General features: G+C 39.8%; 1 protein-coding gene across 4 annotated transcripts in view; it reads left to right on the top strand.

Moving 5' to 3' along the window:
* Nucleotides 1–23,662, top strand: part of LOC124613188 (kinesin-like protein KIF21A) — a 504,551-nt gene that overhangs the window by 435,948 nt on the left and 44,941 nt on the right. For all 4 annotated transcript variants that reach the window (XM_047141839.1, XM_047141838.1, XM_047141840.1 and 1 more), the window contains 5 exons: nucleotides 5,410–5,515; nucleotides 6,162–6,345; nucleotides 15,894–16,058; nucleotides 18,972–19,092; nucleotides 19,178–19,348. In XM_047141839.1, coding sequence (XP_046997795.1) covers nucleotides 5,410–5,515; nucleotides 6,162–6,345; nucleotides 15,894–16,058; nucleotides 18,972–19,092; nucleotides 19,178–19,348 — 747 coding nt within the window. The remainder of the gene's footprint in view (nucleotides 1–5,409; nucleotides 5,516–6,161; nucleotides 6,346–15,893; nucleotides 16,059–18,971; nucleotides 19,093–19,177; nucleotides 19,349–23,662) is intronic.

Below are 23,662 nucleotides of genomic sequence, written 5' to 3'. Positions count from 1 at the left end.
AGAGTCAAATGAATGTGTGACTGAATAGTAGACGATTTGTGTTCAAAGAGTAGTCCATTCAACATTGAGTGAATGCTGACATTTCATATCGACAAACTTTAGATAGCTACACTGTGCATGGTTTCCTTGCTGACTGTTTTAATGGCACATTTTGGCATTGCAGTCCTCAACTAAGGTAATTATTTGGGCAAATTTCTATGTTTAAGCTTTGCAGGTGGTGTTCATTTTGTCCATAGTTGTATCATGCTTGTATCCAAACAGCATAATTTATTTTGTCTTCACAGATATTTCAGCCGTATGTTGTTTTTGTAGCATCTTCTTGTTAAATGTACTTTGTGTTGCAACAACAGTAAACGTAATTGATGCTGTGATGATGATGACATCATCATCATCCTTGAGGTTCTTCTCACATTTATTGATTCTTCCTACAACATTATAGCTATGCACAAATTAAATCCAAAAATAAAATTCTACTGCAAATGCCCATTATTTTAATTTTGTATAGTGCAGTTTTGCTACTTCATTGCGTGGAGCAGTTCTTGTCGCTTCAAAGAATCCCTAATCTCAATTAAACAGAATGTGCCAGCTTTGGTATGAGGGAATGGAGTATTGATTTATTATTATGTAGTGGCAGTTATGGTCAGTAGCTCTTGTGTTATTGCCTTTTGGTTGGATAATGCCCTCATGGGCTCAACATTTGTTTGCTGAGTACAGGCTCAACAACCCCAGGGTTCCCGAGTTGTGTCTTTCTTGAAGAATCGGTCCAGGAGATAAAAATGACAAAGCACAACCTGTATAGTGATGCCAGAAAGATATACAAGGCCAAAGATATACAAGGCATACGTTTGCTGCTTCCTTTGAATCCATTCTTAAACAGCCAGTCCAGAAAACAAATGCTACCAGTGCACAAATGGAAGCTGCTATTGTCAGTACTAGTACCTGTGTTGCAGAGCCACTTATGCTGTTGCAGTTATTTTAAAGCCTGCCCCTTTCCCAGAATTTAACAAAAAGCCATGGTTGCTGATGGTGTGGAACTCCCTGTCCTTCCAAAGATTGTCTGGTCCACTGTCCAGTGCTACCTCTACCACTTCTACGGTTGTGACTCCGAAGCCTACTCGGACCAAAAAGTCAAAGCCAAAAGCACAGATCGTCCGCTGATGGAGATGGAAAGTACACTGTCCAACAATGTTGATGTCATCCTCTCTGACTTCTCTCTAATCTTCTTCAGAGGCAATGGATCTTGATGTCAGGCTGGGGCAATCATCTCATACCACAATTGAGTCTCCACCCCTTTCGGGCTCTTCTCCCTGGCAGAAAGTCAGGATGATGGTGCTATCCCCATGGTAGATGGCTCCCATCCAACTTTGGAATGTAATGGGTTTAGGACATGTGTAGAGGGACTGAAACTTCCAGCACAAGATGTCCCCTGTGCTTTTGTTTGCAGGAAAAGAACTTTAGAGCATCCAATGCTGAGGAAAGGGCCGAGGGAGGGTTTTCTATATTTGTCAATAAAGTGCAACACTTATCTGCTCTCCCCCTAGCTACTGACCTGCAATCAATTACAGCTGAAATACATGTTTGCTCACTACATTTACCTGTGCACTATGCAATTGATTCTGGGGCATTAACGGATTGTATTCAACAACTATCCTGACCATGTCTCCTACTGGTGAGACTTCAATGCCCATCATGTATCGTAGGGCTCAGCCTCTACTTGTCCTCGGGGTTGGGTTTTGGAAAGCTCATGACAGCTCACGAGCTGTGCATCCTCAATACAGGCACTTCCATTCATTTTTGTGTACCTACTGGGTCATTCTCAAACATCAACTTCTCTGTCTGCTCTCGAGCCCTTCCAGACTCAGCGGGACATCATTGACCACCTTCATTCCAGTGACGACTTCCCACTCTGCGCTCGCCTACTGGATAGAGCTCTCCCTGAAAGGATGCAACTACAGTGAATGATCAGCAGAGCCAACTGGATGCTGTTGAGCCAGCTGGCTGTGTTTGAATGCCGCACCGGCATCCAGGATTGGGTGAACTACATCACACGGGCAATCCACTTGCTGGTGACTTCTCCATCGCACTTGGAGACCACGTGTCCCTTGGTGGAATGATGATTGCTGTTCAGTCATTTGGGTCAGGTGTGCTGCTCTGTGACAGTTTAAGAGCTTATCAATGGCAGAAAACCTTGCAACCTTCTGTTTAGCAAGGGCAAAGCCTTGATGCGTCATCAAGTTCATGGCAGGCACCCATCAATCATTCCACATGTTCTACAGAAGTATGGGAAGCCATCAGAAGGATTCCTGGTAAAGGCAATCAGTTGCCTATAACAGCACTGTTGACTCAGAGGCATCTCCAAACACCACCTATAGATATCGCACAGACGATGGCAGAGCATTTTGTGCTGACTATTGCATACTGCTAGCCAGGATCCAGAATTCTGCTATTACTGTGCTACCATGGAAATGGGTGAATTGGACTTCAGGTCTAACAATTTGAAGTCCTACAAGTGCCCATTCTCCAAGTGGGAGCTGTCTGTGGCTTGCAATACTGCAGCTGATCATGACCAAATCCGATATGGCATGATGTGGAAATATTATGATGATTTAATTTGATAAGGCAAACAGGCAGCTTTCCCAAATCATGGAGGAAGGCTGTTTTGACAGCTCTTCTCAAACCAGGAAAGGGCCAAATGTATCCCAATAGTTACTGGAGTGAAACCTTAACGAGCTTTGTAGGAAAGACCTTGGAGTGAATGGTTAACTGCCATCTGTAATAGAGGTTGGCAACGAGGCAGCTCCTAAATTGCTCTGTATGGGTTCAAGAGATTTGTCGACCACTTGATCTTAGTAGAAGTGGCTATCCAGCAGGCTTTCCTAAGTAAACAGCATTGCGTAGGTATATTTTTTAAAATTAGTGAAGCATTCGATACTATTTGGAGACACCGTATTTTAGGGCAGTTCTACCAGTGGGGCTTCTGTGGCCAGCTCCCCATCTTTATTCAGTTCTTCTTATCAAAGTGCGTTTTTTGGTATTGAGTTGGTAATGTGCTGTCGAATAGTTTCAAGCAATAGAATGGTGTTCTTCAGGGCAGTGTTTTAAGTGTTACCATCTTTTCTTTGCCATATCCATAAAAAGTATCATGTTTACCGTGAGGGGTCCCATACAATACTCCTTATTTGTGGAAGGTTTTCCAGTGTGCTGTCCCTCCTCCAGTATTGCGACAGCAACCTGTCAGTTGCAACTTGGAGGCTGGAGGGATGGTCTACAAAGACTGGTTTTATGTTTTCTGCAGAGAAGAGTGTGTGTGTGTGTTCAGTTTAATTGTTAACGCTGTAGTTTTAATTTATCTGAATTGTGTGTGTGGAACAACATTCTCTCTTTTAAAGACTCTGTGCAGGTTTTTGGGGCCTCATTTTGACTCCAAACTGTCGTGGTTACCAGACCTGAAGGCAAGGGCCCAGGAGGCACTGAACATTTTGAAGTGTCTTTCTGCTCAAGTTTTATAGGGCCTTTGTTTGATCGTGGCTGGACTGTGGGTGCAGAGTTTTTGGGTCAACAATGCTTTCGTACCTGAAAATTGTTGGTACTGTTCACTGTGAGGGGATCTGGGTGCCCACGGCACTTAAAAGACCAGCCACATACCCAGTGTTTGTGCTGAGGCAAAGGTGTGTCAACTCCTCGCTGCTCCCACTTCTCCAGCACACCACACCAATGCTGATCCAGCTATGGAACACCTCTTTATGAATCATCTGTGGCCAACGAGGCCCTTTGGGGTCCATTTGAAGTGTGTGCTGGAGACCCTTGGTATGGATCACATACAGGCTCAAATCCGGGGTTTTAGCCAACTACATCCTTGGTTACTGCAGGGCCCAGAGTAATTTTAGATTTAGTGCAGTACAGGAGAGATTGCACTCCTGCTTCTGTTTTTAATATAATATTTTCCAACATTTTAAACCAGTGCCATAACTATGTAACTGTCTCCATGGATAGGTCTAAACAGTGGGACTCAGTTGGTTGCTCAGTGTTTTACCAAATTGTGTCCTGAAGATTCAATTACCTCCAGAGTTCAATATATTTGATCCGAGCTATCTGCAATGGCACTGGAGCAGATAGATGTGCCATGCTTGCTAAATTCTTCATCCATTTTAATTCTGTGAGTGCCCTTCAGTCTCTGCAACACTTGTATCCAGCTCATGGAGTAGACTATGATATCGAGGATGTCCTGCTTCTGCTACAGTGGCTGGGGAAAGTGGTGTCCTTATGCTGGGTGCCAGGGCAAATGGATTTTACCAGGAATGAAAAGGCAAATGTAGAAGCCAGAGAGATGTGTTGTGATCCTTCATTAGCTCAGTGTGCCAGCCTGCTGCACACACTCGTCTCACTGTTAAGATACAGAGTCATACTTTGATGGGAAGATGAGTGGCTGGAAGTGACAGACAGTAAACTCCATCTAGTAAAGCCCACAACGCAGTGCTGGCATATTTCCTTCCAGCTGCACAGATGGGACGAGGTTCTTGTTACTTGTCTTCCCTCAGGCCACAGCCCTATGAACCATGGCTTCTTGCTCTGGTGAGAGAACCCTTCAATATGTGGTGCTAGTGGCATATAGATCAGTTGTGCCATGTTTCATTAGGTTGTGTTTCATTTTCTGACCAGAGGTTGGCAGCAGATTTGCTGAAAGATCCACCCTATTTTTAAGTATGTTCGAACAACTGTGGTGAGAGTTTTATGGTTTTTTGATCTGTCTGTCTTGTGTCCTAAAATTTTAGGGGCATGTTCTTAATGTGTTAACAGGGTAACACATGTTTTCTGTAAGTGGTCAGCCAGTCAAATTTCCCTGTGCCTTTCTTGTAGGCGTTCTGTGTTTTTGTTTCTGTTGTAATCCCAGGTATAGCACCTTTCACCCTTCTCCGTTATCTTCATATGTGTGGGATAGCGTGATTGTGTGTACCAATGTGAGTTAAGTGGGAGTGAATGAGTGTCATTTTATAGATTTCTTCCTCACTGTGTGAAAACAATTTTGGTCATTTTATCCACATCTGTATTGCTTACAAGCGCTCAATGGTGAGGTTATCAGCACCCTTACATGTAAGGGTGCTGATAACCTCACCATTGAGCGCTTGTAAGCAATACACACACACACACACACACACACACACACACACCTTCTTGTTGGATAGTGTCACTAAATGGTTAACCTTTTTTTTGCTTCCTACGATTTTGAAGGTGTGTAAAGAAGGTGGTGAAACCAGTATTAGTGATGTAATACCAATGCAAACAGAATTTCCAATGCATTTTTACTTTACCCTGTTATGTTCATTGTGGCACTCTATGGCAAAAAGGATGGTGTATTGCTGATTTTCAGAGAAAATAAATGTGTGCTAATGGTTTTGCTTGCCCTCACAGGTAAATGCGAAAGCTCCATTAATCTGTACTCATGTTGCAGAAGGGCATTCACGTGCCGTACTCTCTGTATATGCTACTGATGACTTGCTGTTCAGTGCCTCCAAAGGTAAGTTCTGTGTGTTTATACTTCACAATCACCAACATGTGCACAAATCTATTAATAAGTAATAACGATAAAAAGGCTTACTTTTTTTAATCAAATTTTGTGAATAAGGAGAGGATTCAACACTGAGAAGCAAAATAAATCGCTCCTTTATTCATATTAACCATAACTGATCTAGCACACAATCATTAAATTACATAACTGTATTTTGACTACATTCGTGGCATTTCTGTTGGCCAATGATTTTTATCATGTGACCCAGTATTAGTAGATAATGAGAGAACTTGACAGAAACTTGTCTATTTTCCCCCTTGTTTTGTACTTGGGACTTTCTATTCATTTATACATTCTTCGTTTACTGGAGAAGCTTAATAATAGTGTTCCATTCACCATTTTCTTGCTGTACTCTTTCTTCTGTTGCTGGATTAACTGCAGATGAAAGTACACTTTGTTATGAAAGTGTGTTAACATTTGTTTGAAAGATTGAACAAAAAATCTTTCTCCTTTTATGTTCCACAAAAGGGATATAGTCCTGAATTTCCACCCTTTAAAATATTGTTTATTTATAACTTGTTATATTTATTCAAATTCTAATTTGTGTAATTTTTTTCCTTCAAAATGATCAACAGCACAATCACTTCTTTTCCAGATCGCACAGTAAAAATCTGGGATTTACAAACTGGTGTTGAAAGACAGTCACTTCGTGGTCATCCAAACAATGTTGTTTCAGTTAAGTATCATGAAGAGTCCCGCCTGGTGTATAGTGTATCCTCAGCCTATGTGAAAGTCTGGGACCTCAGAGACAGAGGAGCTAAATGTATTAAAACTTTATGGTAAGTTATGTTTCAGCCTAAGCTAATGTGACGGGTTTATTCATAGGCAATTTGTATAATTAAAGAATAGTGAGATATATTATAAATATCCTTTAAATATGAAATTTGTGAAAAATAAAACTCATATCTCATATTCAGAGACAAGGGAAATGCGCAGGAGAGGAGCCATTTTATATTACATAGACAATGAAGTACCTCATACTTTGGTGTTAATATTGGATGTTACTCGCTTCTGTTTGTTCAAAAAATTGTTTTAAACAAAGACAAAAAATCATATTATCATCCAAAACAACTAACAGTTCACTGAAATGCATATCAAAGTACCAATTTTCTGAAAAGACAAACTTTAGGCTGAAAATATTCACTTGTATTTGGTGTGTGTTGAACGTTTTGATCATTTCCCACTGAGGCAGTTAAGTTTCATTGTGAAGGTAACCTGTAAAAAGGCTGTGTTCACAAGAAATATGGTCCCACACCCTTGAGCAATATTCTGAGATGGAATGTACAAATGTCATGTGTTCAGTCTCCTTCGTAGACTGACTGCGTTTTTCCAGTATCCTGCCAGTAAAATGAAGTCTAAAATTACAAAAGATAAATATAATAATATACAGTCGAATGGCGGTTTTCTCTTTTAAAAATGAAGTGGTAGAGCACAGGTATTGTTATGAGTTGAATGATTCCAGCAGTGACTAATTGATATCGTAGTTACAGAATACAATGTTTTTACACCTAGTGACGTTCACAGTTTTACATTTGTGAACATTTAAAGCACATGGCCAAAATTAATACTGTTTTGAAGTCTGAGGTAATTCTCATTTATTGTTCTGTCTTAGTTGCAGATTTTTGATCAGTTCACTCTGGACCATCTTCATATCTACAACAAAGTAAATCTATGATATTAATATAATAGAGGGAAACATTCCACGTGGGAAAAATATATCTAAAAACAAAGATGATGTGACTTACCAAACGAAAGCGCTGGCAGGTCGATAGACACACAAACAAACACAAACATACACACAAAATTCAAGCTTTCGCAACCAACTGTTGCCTCATCAGGAAAGAGGGAAGGAGAGGGAAAGACGAAAGGATGTGGGTTTTAAGGGAGAGGGTAAGGAGTCATTCCAATCCCGGGAGCGGAAAGACTTCCCTTAGGGGGAAAAAAGGACGGGTATACACTCGCACTTTGTCTTTAAATATGTCTGCTTGTGTCTGTATATGTGTGGATGGATATGTGTGTGTGTGCGCGCGCGCGTGTATACCTGTCCTTTTTTCCCCCTAAGGTAAGTCTTTCCGCTCCTGGGATTGGAATGACTCCTTACCCTCTCCCTTAAAAACCACATCCTTTCGTCTTTCCCTCTCCTTCCCTCTTTCCTGATGAGGCAACAGTTTGTTGCGAAAGCTTGAATTTTGTGTGTGTGTGTTTGTGTGTCTATCGACCTGCTAGCGCTTTCGTTTGGTAAGTCACATCATCTTTGTTTTTAGATATACAAAGTAAATCTAAATATATACCATCTTATGAAGACACATTAAGTTGCAGACAGGCACAGTTAAGACACTTACACAAAGCTTTCAGCAATAGCCTTCATCAGCAAAAGAGAAACAGAGGCTCACTTACACCATTGATACACACAAGCAAGCACACCTCAGGACACATGACTGTCAACACCAGCAGCTCACCCCCGAATGCCCTGACCCGAATGCCCAAATGCCCATTAAGACCTGAGTTGTTGGAGTTGACACTCATGTGAGCATGAGATGTGCTTGGTTGTGTGTATGATTGGTGTGCGCCCCTTTGCTTCTCTTTTGCTGATGAAGGCTGTGGCCAAATACTTTGTGTAAGTGTCTTTTAATTGTGCTTGTCTGCAACTTAGTGTGTCTTTTTTATGGTGAGTAGCAATCTGTATTTTCTTATGTTGCTGTGTGGAGTTTCCATTGTTCGATTATGTACCATCTAATATTTTACAATAAGTAGAAAAGATAAGAATTTTACATAAGTGTAGAATTTTCCTAAGTAGTTGCGTCAGAAACCTGTCCTGGCTACACAGAACTACATATCACAGTACTGTTTTTGGCAACTGTGGTCAGTGTTTTAAATAAGTATAAGGTGAAGTAGGGGGGAGGGGGAAGGGCTGATTGGGGCAGGTGAAAGGAATTAGGGAGGGGGTGGTGGGGATGTCATGAGGTTAACAAGAGAAGTTGTGCTAAAATTACGGAACATGCAGTTTTGTAAAAATTTTCATTGAAACACTAATAGTGTAGAGCAGTGGATGCATAGAATGTAAATTGCATATGGTTTCATCTGCCAGAGATTGTGGTCGTGTGGTCGCGCGCGCGCACGTGTGTGTGTGTGTGTGTGTGTGTGTGTGTGTGTGTGTGTGTGTGTGTGTGTTGTTTTCAGAATGAGATTTTCACTCTGCAGTGGAGTGTACACTGATATGAAACTTCCTGGCAGATTAAAACTGTGTCCCGGACTGAGACTCGAATTTGAGACCTTTGCCTTTCGCGGGCAAGTGCTCTACCACCTGAGCTACCCAAGTGTGACTCACGACCCATCCTCACAGTTTCAATTCTGCTAGTACCTCGTCTCCTACCTTTCAAACTTCACAGAAGCTCTTTTGCGAATCTTGTAGAACTAGCACTCCTGGAAGAAAGGAGGTCCCGAGTTCGAGTCTCGGTCCTGAACACAGTTTTAATCGGCCAGGAAGTTTCATATCAGTGCACACTCCACTGCAGAGTGAAAACCTCATTCTGGAAACATCCCCCAGGCTGTGGCTAAGCCATGTCTCCACAATATCCTTTCTTTCAGGAGTGCTAGTTCTGCAAGATTTGCAGAAGAGCTTCTGTGAAGTTTGGAAGGTAGGAGATCAGGTACTGGCAGAATTGAAACTGTGAGGGTGGGTTGTGAGTCGTGCTTGGGTAGCTCAGATTATAGAGCACTTGCCTGCGAAAGGCAAAGGTCATGAGTTTGAGTCTTCGTCTGGCACGCAGTTTTAATCTGCCAGGAAGTTTCAAGTTTCAACTGTTGTTTTCATAATATTATTGATTTTCAATCTGTGATGAATAAGTTATTAAAACTGCCACTAAGCGAGCATGAGAGGAATGAAGAATCACTATTAGAAAGCACTTTTCTGTGAACAACAGTTATCCAATCTCAACAATAACTAAATTACTAGAGAAAATTGAAAAACAACAACAATGTAAAATCGGTGGCAGCACACTGACATGTAAACAGGAAGAAATTTTTGTACATGCCCATTAGTTAAAAAGGCTGGGTTTCAGAAGTTACTGCTAGGAAAATTTGTAACAGCAATTTGCATATAGGGTTTAAAACTAATTACATTATTTGCTTCACACTGACGCACCATGTGAATAGAAAAACCCCAAAATTAATGGCAGCAAGTGCTTTTAAATTAAAGTGTGGAATCTGTCCAAAAGTTGACATAGGTCAAACAGGCAGGATGTTTGAAATACGCTTCAAAGGGCATGTTTCAGTTCATAGTAACAAAACTGTGTTTGGTGAGCATCCCCTAAAATTAAAGCATGCTATTGGAACTACTTATTTGCATTTGGAACTACTGCACAATGAACCTAAGGGACACCACCTGACAATGTTGGAAGAAATCGAGATTTTTACACACTGTCTACAAGTGCCTGACAACACATTAAGTCAGCAGAATGCTTTTATTAACGGTGTATTTTCTAGAAACTTTGAGAGCCTCTTCCAACTGCCCATTTCATTGCAGCACATGTGGGATCGACAGCCCCACTCACTGAGAAGAAACAGCACAGTGCATTGGCTCACAGTGACCTAGCAGCAGGGCAACATGCAGCATACATACTGCAAAACTGCACGCTGTACAGTGCCATCAAATAGAAGCAAATGCAATTTATGATAATTGCCACACCCTGTTCCTCATGACTTAAAGTGCAGCACATAGTTTCACTTTTATAAATTATTTTTTATATATTTTTACATATTTTTACAGCTTTATAGTTTCAATGCTTTTTTTAAATTCATAATATTCATGCAGTCCTAGGCCTTCGACATAATCCCACTTGCATAATTTGTTATCTTTGTGTCTTTCACTGTTTATGTGTTCACTCTTCTAGGGCTGTACTTTTAATATTTTAATGCAAATAATTTTTCTACAATTTTATTTTCATACTTTCATCGCAGGAACTTGCGACTTTATACTTTCAAAGTTTATACTTTGAGTATCTTCAGCTACTAATTCAGTTTTCGCGACTTTATTTCCACTTTTGTAATCTACTATGTTAGCCACCATTTATGGTTTTATGCATCCATTCTGTTATCTTAACAGAAGGTTTTTTACGTTATTGATTTTTTGCAAAACCCTTAACATCCCTGCCACTATCCCTCCTTCTGCCTCCTCTCCTCACCCCCATGTCTTCTTTGCTCACTCTCAGTCCTTCCTTGCTCCATTTTGTAATGTCACTGTTTTATGCTGTTTACATTTTGTGTACCCGTTGTTCTACACTATTTGTGTTTCATCAAGAATTCTCTTTAATTTTGTGTTGCATAATTTTAGCGTGACCTTTTTTTTAAACTCAAGATATTCCCACCACCCCTCCCTGCTTCCTTTCACCTCCTCCAATCAGCCTCATTCCATTTCCCCTTCCCCCTATCTCCAACATATACCTGTTTAAAACATTGACTGCAGTTACAAAACTCAGTACTCTCATACGTGGTTCTGAGTAGACAAACCAGATTGCTGATACAGCTACTTAGGTAAATTGTAGTTCATGTAAAATTCTTGTCTTTTCTACTCATTGTACAATATTTAAAAAAAATATTAGATGGTACATATTTAGTTTTACTTTGTTTTAAATCTGAATATGATCCAGAGTGATTGAAATATGTAATCAAAGTATAAATGTGCAATGAGATGGAACAATAAATGAGTATTACCTTAATAATCTAAATAACTGCTGAGTCTCTCCAGATGGTTATGTTGCCTATACTGATTTTGAAATCTTATTAAGATATAACTGAATATTCCACATCCACATACATACTTTGGGAACCACCATATACTTGTACCGCAAATAACCACTCTATTCCTTGTTCAATTCATAAATAGAGCAGTGGAGAAATGACTGTCTCTGTGCTTCCACATGGAACCCTGATTTCTCATATTCCATCTTTGTGATCCTTATGCAAGATGTATGCTGTGACAGTTACATCATTTTGCAGTCTGTCACAGATGCTGGTTCCTAAACTTTATGAATAGTGTTTTATGAAAAGAATGTTTTTCTCCCTCCACTAAGTCCCATTTGAGTTTAAGGAGCATTTCCATTTTATTTGCATGCTGAATGAACCTATTGGTAATAAATATAGCAGCACACCTCTGAATTGCTTTAATATCTTCTTTTAATCTGTCTTGGAGGGGATCTCAAACATTTGAGCAGCATTCTAGAATGGGTTGTAACATGGGTTATGTATGCACCTCTTTTACAGATGAGCTACACTTTTTTAGAATTCTCTTGATAAACCTAAGCAGACCATTTGCTTTCCCTATAACTATTTCCTGCAGCTGGTATTACATGCTTGCTTCATTTCAAATCACTTCCCAGCTTTATGCCTAGAAATTTAATTTAAATGACTATAGTGAATAGCTGACCAGTAATTCTATATTCAAACATAATGAGACTGTTTTTCATACTCATTGGCATTGATCTCATTTTTCCAGATTTTGAGCAAGCTGCCATTCATCAAATCAAATAGAAATTCTGTCCAAGTCATCTTGTATTCTCCACAATCGCTAAAAGAAGATACTGTATCATACACTACAAATTCATTAGTGAATAGTTGCAAGAATGCTGGTGACACTATCCATTAGATCATTTATGTATGTAGGAAACAATAGTGATCCTGTCACACTTCCCTATGGCACACCTGATGACACCTTTGTTTCGACCTTATGTGTAAGCCGTGTCCTATACACCCATGCACCAACTCCTGCAGCAGTCCAATCACAGGCATTTCCTACCCTATAAATGCCAGGGCCACATCTAAGAGTAGCTATGCTGCAATTACTATGCAGCTTGTGTGTGCACATGGCAAGTAACCATCTGTCTACTTGCATGAATGGCCACTGCCAAACTGTGGCAAACCACAACAATGACCATCTAGTTGCTGAACATGCTGCACATCACAATGCAAATGAATTCAATAGTTGCTTCATTATCCAAGCCATTTGGATACTCGCTTTCAGCACTAGTTTCTCTGAATTAGGCAGGTGGACATTGTCTCTCTAGCTTATGCTGCACTTTAGCAATCCCCCTGACCTACACCTCTGCTAACCTGTTTGCCATTGCCTCACCTCACCTCACCTCATCTCACCTTACCTTTCCCTTCTCTCCTCTGTCCACCCCACTCCTTTCCCACCTAGCTCATCTACTGCTGTCTCCCATCACCCTTTCTCCCCTCCCCTCCCCTCAGGCATGTATTCTGTTCTCTCCTCCCCTCCCACTTTTCCAGTCTTTCCTCCCTACTCCCTGTATTCCTCATCATCTTCACCTTCTTCTCCTTTCCTACCCTTCCTGCCCACCGTTCTCCCTCTCTTTCTATCTATTATATGCTCTACCAATTGAAGTCCTTTCATCTTTTCATGCAGCCACTGAGCCATATGTCGAAAGACCTGTCTCACACCATACCACTATCACTCCCCACCTTGGGCATCACTCCCTACCCATCCCCATCTCTCTTACTTGGACAACTGCTGCTGATAATCAACAGTCAGTCTCATTGCAGCCACAGCCATGTGTGTGTGTGTGTGTGTGTGTGTGTGTGTGTGTGTGTGTGTGTGTGTGTGATTTATTTATTATCCTTTCAGGAATTTCCATTGTTATGGATCTACTGTATGTTATGGCTAAACTGGGAGGCAACTAAGCTGAAATTCTGTATAAAATCTGACATAAATTCCATCATGCCCTGTTACCTTGTTTACTTCTTGCAGTTTTAACTGTTCTTCGATGCCACTGGCACTAAAATGTGTATAATTTGTCCTTGGAGAGATGTGAAAGATAAACTGTGGCATTATAGCTGTATCTTCCTTAGTAAAGAAGTATTTGGAAATGTATTGCAGCAATTCTGGTTTTGCTGTGTTTCCCTCAATTTCGGTTCCTGTATCACTCTAGAGCGTCTGGATACACACTTTTGTACCAAAGATAGCCTTTACACATGATCCAAATTTCTTTGGGTTTTGTGAGAGATCTTTTGATAAAATTTGTCTATGGCAGTCATTGAAGGCTTCTTCATACAGTGCCTTGTGTGTGCCAAACATTTTATCATTCAGTATCTCTGTCGAAGGCACAATGCTTTTACAAGTATTATGCAAAAGCCACTGGTTCTTTACAGTGACCGTATACCATGGAGGCTCCCTACCATAAAGGCTCATCCCAGGTGCATACCTGACCTGGGTGTAGCCAAGTGTTCTTTTAAAGTTGAGCCACAGTTCAGATGCTCCTACCTCGTGGTCACTGATACCAGTTTCAATATGGTCATCCTCGAAGGCCTAAAGTATATTTGTTGCAATTAGGTCTTGTATGTTGCTATCATGTGTGGGTCCCCAAACCATATGTTCTCATTAGTTTTCTGAGAGCATTTCATAATTTTTCTCAAGTATTACCACACCACCTGTTACAAAACTTTAACTATCCCAATTAATTGGTGGTTCATTAAAGTCTCCTCCAATGAAGACTGAATCATTGGGAATGTATGTACTAGCAAACTTAATTTCTTCTGAAATTTTCATTTACATCTGAGAGTGAGGCAGGTGTTCAGTAGAAGGATTCAATTAAAAGTTAATGCTCATCCTTGATACTGAGTCTTTCCTATACAATCTCACTTGCAGCTTCAATTTCTATCTCATTGGATATGTGTTGCTGCAACAAAAACAGCAGCTCCAATTTTTTTGTAGTCTAATGCTATACTTTTGCATGTTATTGTAGCTACTAAAAATTGTAGTACATTATAATTATAACAGCAGTTTTTCAGGGAGCATAGTTTACATATGTTGGTTTCAATGAATTTTACCCTAATTTCTTTTCCATGCTAGTTGCCAGTTTCTGCATCAACTTTTCAACTGCAATAGAGAAATTATTGTAACCCTGTTACTGACTGCTTGTAATGATTTTGATGGTTTGTGTGAGGACTTTCAGTGGCTGGTTTACTTTCCATGGGTTTCATGTAAAATAGTTTAGCGCTCTGGCGGGAGCCGATGTATACAAATATGTGATGGCTTAAGTGACTATGCTAGGTACATACTCTTAAAGTCTCTCCTAAATAATAAAATACTGCACCTGAACAATAAGCCTTTTATTCATTAAGGGACTCAGTTGAAAGAGATTCTTAAGTAGCATAATATCAACAAAGAAGGTAACGCAATTTATTTGCACCAAATTAACTTGACCTCAATGAACACTTTTTGGCTGGCCGGTGTCGCCGAGCGGTTCTAGGTGCTTCAATCTGGAACCGCAGCCGCTACGATCGCAGGTTCGAATCCTGCCTCAGGAATGGATGTGTGTGATGTCCTTAGGTTAATTAGGTTTAAGTAGTTCTAAGTTCTAGGGGACTGATGACCTCAGAAAGTCCCATAGTGCTCAGAGCCATTTGAACCATTTTTGAACGCTTTTCCCTTGCTTACACTTTGGGTGTAAATAAAGTACAGAATGAACTGATATTTATCTTTGTTCTTCTTTCAAATTGCAAGATATTGAAAATACAGGGTGATTCAAAAAGAATACCACAACTTTAGGAATTTAAAACTCTGCAACGACAAAAGGCAGAGCTAAGCACTATCTGTCGGCGAATTAAGGGAGCTATAAAGTTTCATTTAGTTGTACATTTTTTCGCCATTTCAGCCAATAAAGTTTTTGGCCCCTTTTTCTTTGAAGGTGCTACTGTAACTGGACTACAGTATCTGGAGATATTAGAGAATTGGCTGTTCCATCAGCTCGAACAAGAAGCACAACAATTCATATTTCAGCAGGATGGAGCGCCACCACATTGGCACTTATCTGTCTGTAACTACCTGAACGTCAACTGCCCGAGGCGATTGATCGGCCGCCAGGCAGCCCGTGACAGAGCACGTCATCACTGGCCTCCAAGAAGCCCTGATCTTACCCCCTGCGATTTTTTCTTATGGGGGTATGTTAAGGATATGGTGTTTCGGCCACCTCTCCCAGCCACCATTGATGATTTGAAATGAGAAATAACAGCAGCTATCCAAACTGTTACGCCTGATATGCTACAGAGAGTGTGGAACGAGTTGGAGTATCGGGTTGATATTGCTCGTGTGTCTGGAGGGGGCCATATTGAACATCTCTGAACTTGTTTTTGAGTGAAAAAAAAACCTTTTTAAATACTCTTTGTAATGATGTATAACAGAAGGTTATATTATGTTTCTTTCATTAAATACACATTTTTAAAGTTGTGGTATTCTTTTTGAATCACCCTGTATATTGTGGTTTTCTCTCTACTTGTGTATTGTACTATATGATGTTTCATTTTCTTTCTGTAGCTCGTCAGGTATGACAGCAGATGGACCTGTTGGATTTTCAACTCCATCAAGAATGCTGCAGGCTCCAGTGGGTGAAATGCCCCTCAATGATGTAGCACTTAACCATTGTGGAACAGTGCTGTATACTGCAGCCTCGGATCGTGTGCGTGTATGGGATCTCAGAAAGTAAGGGTTTGTTTCTTTCTACAGTTTAATTACTGTCTGTAAAATTAGCTCTGCACTGAATATTTCTTGCCATCTATTAAAGTGTCTTGTTCTTGTCTTACCATCTCACCATCTCTTTTTATTCACTTTCCACATTTCACATATTATGTTCAAGTCAGTATGTAATGAATTTGTTCTTAGAGAGTTCTGTGTGCATCTGTTGAACTCCAGTATTCTTGCATAAATCTTCCTTTTGTAACTGACTTCATTGGTGCATTCATTGTAGAGATACTGTAGACCTTTGTTGTAGATGCAGAGAAGGATACAGGAGTGTGAGTTGTAATTTGAAATACCAGAAAATTCAGTTTATCTTCCTTCTGAAGATAAGAGTATTAGTCTATATGAAGAGGCTATGGAATTATGATGAATTTCCTTGAGACAGATGAAAACAGTATTAACCACATTTTTCTCAACTGGATGCTTCTAGCAAATACTTTTACGGGGCACAAAAACTAAATATAACTGTATGGAGTTGTGTTGTTTTTCTGTTACAGTTTTTGTGAGAAACTCAAAGAGTAAAAAACTTCTTAGTGTGAGTCCTGTAGCCTTTAAATAAGCAGCAATTTCCTTTTGGTTTTGGTTAAATTAATGATATTGTAGTACATTACAACTGCCATATGACTTGTGTTTCAGTTCATTCAATGCTTCATTAGAAATGAAAAAGTTAATGATTTGATTTATGACTGGTTCTAGCCTAATTTTTGCATTTAAAAGTGTTTCACTTTTTACAGCACTGTGTGTGTGAGTGTGAGTGTGAGTGTGAGAGAGAGAGAGAGAGAGAGAGAGAGAGAGAGAGAGAGAGCAATAAAGCCTTGCTTAGTACGTGACAGGGATGTTCAAATTAACTGTTGTCTTGATGACTACTTTTCTTTCTGTTACTGCTGTGGGGGTGTTGAGCCTGTGACAAGTCACATACAAGAGGCTGTAGCATTTTGACTTCATTTGATTAAGTGGCATGGATAATACCTATATATGAAGTAATGATTTTTCAGAGACAACAATGTTTGTGTTTACTACAGTGGGCAGCTACAGCCTTCAGTAAATGAAGAGGTCAAGTTTGATAATATTGATCACTTAATGATTTAAAGTAATTATTTACACATGTCTTTCAGTAAGCTACTGCCACATTTAATTTTTCCAAATACACGTGAGTAGAGACTCCAGATCCTGATATAAGATAAAATCATCTTTACATGTATTGGGGGGGGGGGGATTGTTATCGATCAAAGCAAAAGATCATCGGATCTGTTTACCATCAGTCTGTCCCTGTAAGAATTTCCTCACTATTAGAAAAAAGTACTCATTCTTCATTGTGGTAGGAAAGGAAATGATATTAAATTTAACTACCAGAAATAGTCATTGTGTACTTGATAATTGCTACATTACTTTACCATTTTCTAAATTTCTTTTTAAAATCTTAATCTTTCAGCTACTTTGATGCTATCTTCCATCTCTTTCTTTCCTGTACTAATCTTTTTCACCTGTGTGCAGCTGTTACGGCCAACATTATCTGAAATTAGTTTTTTCATGTTCCAGTCATTGTCTATCTCTACAGTCTTACTCTTTTACTAATCTTCCAGTACCAAACTAATTATTTATGAACCACAAATATTTCCCTTCTACTGGTAATGGTTTTTCATTGAGCTCTTCCCTTGACTGTTCTTCACTTGCATAGCCATTATATGACAGTTTCTGTTGAAAACTTCTTTATTCTTGTTGCTCTCTGTGCAGTAGTAGTTGTCTAGACAACATTAATGTCACTCAATTACATTTACTTTTCATCTCTTCAGAGTTGTGCATGATTTTCCTGTAAGATGTATTGATTTTTTTCTGCAGTAATCTTTTTCTCAGTTTCTTCAGTAGTCTCCCTCATGATTCTGATTTAACCTCTTTGCACTTACTGTTAATTTTATTTTGGGGCAGCTTATAATGCTGGCTTCCTGTCTTAGTTTTAGCAGTCCTGAATTTTCTTCTTTCATCACTAAGCTGCAGTATTTACTGAGATATCTCTAAGATTCTTGCCTCTGCCCATACAATAACTTTGGTGTCCAGACCCACCTAAATTATTTGAACTAAACAGTTCTCAACTCTTTTATTTTTGTTGACTGGTCACTGAGCTAAGGAATTTTAATATTGACTCACTCTCTCTCCCATCTTTCTGCTCTTCTACTTCAACACACACTCCTTTTTTCATCTTCCTCAATTTCTCTGCTGTTAATCGCTACAAAGTTGTGGCTATACCTGGGTATACCTTGCAGTGTAGTATAGCTGTACCATAGGGGCAACCACATCAGTGGGATATCTGTTCAAAGATCACTCTCACAACTGAGTAGTCCTTTGTAGATAATAGGAGTGCCTGTATAGATAACGAGATCTCAGGTGGCAGGACAGTACTAAGCAAAGAAGAGAAGGCTGAAAGGTGGAAGGGAAACAAACCGGAAGTTAATATTATGGAAAAGTGAAGTGATTTTTTTTTAAAGACAGTGGATAAGCCATATAAGAACAAAGGACAAACTCAAAATAGACTCAGACGTGAGAAAAAATACTAGCAGTGCAGAGAAAAGCAAGAAGCAAGTACAGACAAAATTGTCAGAAGTGCAAGTTTAAGTCAAGGTGATGCACATATTCTGTGGGAGTGTTAGGAATCAGAGGATGTAAAAAACAGTTATTTTCAGTTGTTTCTATCAAAATTGAAGCATGTTTTGTAGTATGATGAAGATAGTAAACATGAAACCCTGATTAAATGAGGTATTGGCTTAGAATATTAGAATATCTGATCAACTGAAGAAAAAAAAAAAAAAACCTCTATGTACTTATTTTCTTCGGTGTTATGATTCTTTGCTGACTGAGCAAACTATTTTACTGTTTTTGCAGATATGAGCCAGTGGGAAAACTTGTTGGCGGTCACCAAGCTGCTGTAATGTGTTTGGCAGTCGGAAAACTGTCAGAAGATGAGGATATTGTTGTAACAGGATCCAAAGATCATTATATAAAAGTAATATTTGCTTGTTCTTTAACTTTTTTTTTCAATAATTTTGTAATGGAAGAGATTATATAGCTTTACTTATTTTCATTCACAGGTTTTTGAAGTGAACAGAGGGAGTTCGAATGTCTTCCAGCCTAAAATGAATCTGAATCCTCCACACTATGATGGAATCCAGTCTCTGGCAATTAGGGGAGATATTTTATTTTCTGGGTCACGTGATATGTGCATAAAGAAGTGGGATTTGTCTAAGCAAGAACTCATACAGGTACCATCAATAATTTACTTTCAAGATATCTTTTAAACTACATAACTCATTTAATACCATTTCTGCAGAACCGAAACACAGTTAACAGTAGTGCTTTAGGGGTAATGATATCCCTGAAAGTAGAGCATCATAGATGAGACTATCATTGCTAACATGAGGTTGTCTGCAGGCATATCATGTAAGTCAATATTTTAAGTTTGATAGTATCCTGATATGGAGACAAAATGGAAGGGCAGCTAAAATATACTGTGATTATCCCAATAGAAGGAAAATGAAGGAAACATTGATATTGTCAGATATGGACAGTTCTGATGCAGGAAAACATGCTGGAGAAGGGAAGAGATTTTGGTTTTGACAAATGGATATAATTTGTATTGGTGTGAGAACTTGAAGAGTCATGTAACAGTCAGTTCAGTAACTGGTGCAACCATTCTTATAAGCAAAATCACAATATGAGAAAATCTTCATAACCCAGTATTTTAGTGATGTTCATCTAACAAGATAGACATAACTATGGATCCAGATAGACACTTAAGTTACTCTGAGCACCTTTCTCAGAAATAGTGTAACAAATTACAGAAATCAAAATTTGTTGACAATGTAAATATTCGGCTTGATATCTGACGGAAAACGTGATGCCTTATGCGGCATGTTATTCAACACTGCCTCTTGTAGGAGTGCATTTTGGGATGTTCACACAGATTATCAGACACATTACAAACTGTGATCACTCAAACTTTTTGTATAATCTGAGTGTTTCTGCAGGATAGAACCAACAGCTTAATACCCCTCTATTAACTGTGTTTCATCATGATTATACCTGTGGTCAGTGCAGCCAAATGGTTTGCATTCTGTGGTAAAGTGGTAAAGTAGTCAGTGAATCTGAGAGTAGAGGGAGCAGAAGTTTTCTAATGGAGAAAGAACTTGGTGTTGCTGACTATATCAGTGATAGTTAACTGTGAGACATCAACAAATACAAGTTTTCTAAACTATATGTGAAACCAAACGTTAACAATTTCCACAAGTGTGACTAAAGCTAATGTTAATTGTGCAATCGAGCAAGTAAAATCAGCTGTCCTGGTAGAGATATTTATGCATGCTTCCTCATTGTGTTAACTGCAGAGAATGAATATGCTATTGCTACTTCTTAGGAGAGCTGTTAAAATACTGTAAATCAGGAACAAAAATGAGTATGAATTGAAATATCATATTGATAATAATCTGTACAGTAGGTATTGCTGAGGGAAAATAGTGTAAACTGTGTAACAGGAGTGGAGGTCATAGAGACTAATGTTGTCGAGTACCTTAAATATTGTGGTCATTCACTTGCAATTCTGTTCAGTAAGAATGACTGACAAGTGTATCTGTGTCTGCGACTGTTTTATTGAATGACCTGTGTATAACATGAAGGAAACTTTCCTATTTCATGAATTTAATTACATCTAGTTTTTATTTTATTTTTGTATTTTTAATAGAGTAAATATTTTTATGTCAGTGGATATATGATAGCTACAGGCATAATTAGGTCTTATTTCAGTTACATCAGAATCATCTGTCAGACATACAAGAAGCATGAATTTACTGATCGATTGAAGTACATGCCACCAGGATTTGAATGTGAAATCCTGTCTTTCATAGGCTATAGTCTTACTCCTTGAGCTATCCAGAACAGCTCACAAGACATGCTTAAATGATCAGTCTTATTAGAGGTCAGGCTCACTGACTTCATAATATACCATGATGAAGATGCAGGATGGTTGACTGGGCAGCAGATATGAAAACCAGTTCCTCAGGCATAACGGAATCAAAAATGCAATGGTAACAACATGTTTATTCAGCAGAATTGATACAGACAATGTAGACAGTGTCGTAGTGGTATGCGATGACCCTTGGAGGCTGTGTTTGCCCAGTGATGCACAGAGCAGCATGAGATGGCAACAGCGATGCCTAGCTGGAAAGGCTGCCACAACAAAGGAACGGTGTGAATGCCTTGGTGAGTATGCTGCTACATCAGGGCTGCAGAAGTCTGATGCACAGCTGCATTTGGGTGTCGGCTGGACATGCCATTTGGTGTAAATGCAGCCAGCAGCTTACAGTGAATCAGGTGCAGAAGGCATCAAAGTGCAGTCTGCTATCAGAAAACCCTGTGGAGACACCCAGGAGTTGGTTGATGTCAGCCTGCACTAGACTCCAGCAGGAAGGTGCCAATTGCTACAGTTACATCAGGACTAGATGTGGCTCATGTACCAGTGACTAGCAGAGCCTTTGGATAATTTTAGATGAGACTGGATGACCCACATTCGGGGGATGGCTGATGTGGAGACATTTTCATTGTAGGCCAGCAGTTGATAACAGATACCATTAGGTCCAGGAGACTAGTATTTAAATCATCACAATAATTAAACATTTTGTATCAACACTCGTAGCTAAAAGTGCTATTGAAATCAGGTAGGTTAGAGTGGAAAGAGGCTATCTTAGATGTCTTCTGAAATCTACGTGAATTGAAAGAATGCTTTGTTTAGAAAGTGTGAGAGCATCAGAGAAATGTTGAACAAATTCCACTGGGAAACACCACAAGAAAGAACCTGAATCAAAGAAAATCTTTCTGCTAAAATTGCATTACCAAACATTCCAAGTCCAATCGAGAAGTATTTCACTTTCTTCTACATAAATATCTCATAATAGTTGGAAGTAACATTATAGACATATGTACATATTCACAAGTGTACCAGCAGTTGTAGTTCTTCTTATCCACCATTTGTGAATGGAACAGCAAGACTAGAAGAACACAGGACAACATAATGTGTACCCTCCAGCACCCACTACATACTTGTTTGCCGAGTTTCAATTTGGCACCATCAAGTGGTATTCCTGTTGGTTTGGTGGAAGGCTGTTCATACCTGCAACAGCTTTGTTGGTTGATTGCGAAAAGGAAAGTTGCTACTCACCTTACGGCAGATATGCTGAGTTGCAAATTGGCACAACAAAAAGACTGTCACAAATGAGCTTTCGGCCAGCAAGGCCTTTGTTAAAAATAGACGACAGACATGCACTGCCCCCAGAGCACACCCTGTTAAATTTCCAGATTTTCTTAACCTCGAACCTTGCCTCACCATCATTCCACAAATCCCTCATCGGGCTAACCAACCTTATATCTGCAGAAAGAACGACAATCCACCATCTAAAAACTGATCCCGACCTTATAATACTACCTGTGAACAAGGGCTCCACCACTGTTGTTTTGAACTCCACCTACAAACCTTGCCACAAAGATCCGATTCCAGAAATCCAGCAGGAACTCCACTCCCTCCTCAAATCCTAGGCCCATCCTGGAACCCCTCCCCAGAGACCATCTCTCTGCTCACCCCTACCACTCCCTGCATGTCTATCTTCTACATGCTTCCTAAAGTCCATGAACCCAACCACTCAGGATGCTCCATTGTGGCCGGTTTCTCTCCCCCCCACTGAGAGAATCTCTGCTCTCGTAGACCAACACCTTCAACCTATTACCCAGAACATACCCTCCTATACAAAAGGTACTAACCATTTCCTCCACCGACTATCCACAGCTCCTGTTCCTTTACCACAAGTTTCCCTGCTTGCCTCTATTGATGTCACCTTCCTTTACATTAACATCCCTAATGGCCATGGCCTTACCGCTATTAAACACTACGTTTATCAATGCCTGACAGATTCCAAACCAGCAACCACCATACTATATCCTCACCCACAATTAGTTCTCCTTTGAAGGCACTACCTACAAACAAATCCAGGGTACGTCTATGGGCTCTTGTATGGCACTATTGTATGCCAACCTATTCATGGGTCATCTAGCGGAATCTTTCTGAACACCCAGAATCCTAAACCCCTCACCTGGTTCAGATTCTTTGATGACATCTTTGAGATCTGGATCGAGGGTGAGAGGACACACTATACACATTCCTCTAGAACCCCAGTGACTTCTCCCCCATTTGATTCACTTGGTCCTCCTCACTGTTGACCTCCACCTCAAATATGGCTACATCAATACCTCTGTCCATATCAAACCTACTAACCTCTAGCAATCCTCCACTTCAACAGCTGCCACCCATTCCATACCAAAAGCTCCCTTCCATACAGCCTAGAAACCCATGGTCATCGCATCGGCAGTGACAAGCGGTTCCTCTCAAACTATACCGAGGGTCTCACTGAAGCCTTCACAGACCATAATTATCTTCTCAATCTTGTACAAAAACAAATCTACCATGCCTTATCTTTCCAGTCTCCCACTGCCTCCCAAAATCTCACTGCCAGTCACAGAAGAGCATTCCCCTT

The sequence above is a fragment of the Schistocerca americana genome, chromosome 4 (genome assembly GCF_021461395.2).
Source record: "Schistocerca americana isolate TAMUIC-IGC-003095 chromosome 4, iqSchAmer2.1, whole genome shotgun sequence".
In the NCBI taxonomy this organism is placed as follows: Eukaryota; Metazoa; Arthropoda; class Insecta; order Orthoptera; family Acrididae; genus Schistocerca; species Schistocerca americana.
Note: the sequence above shows the minus strand (reverse complement) of the source record. Positions and strands in the feature narration are given on the sequence as shown.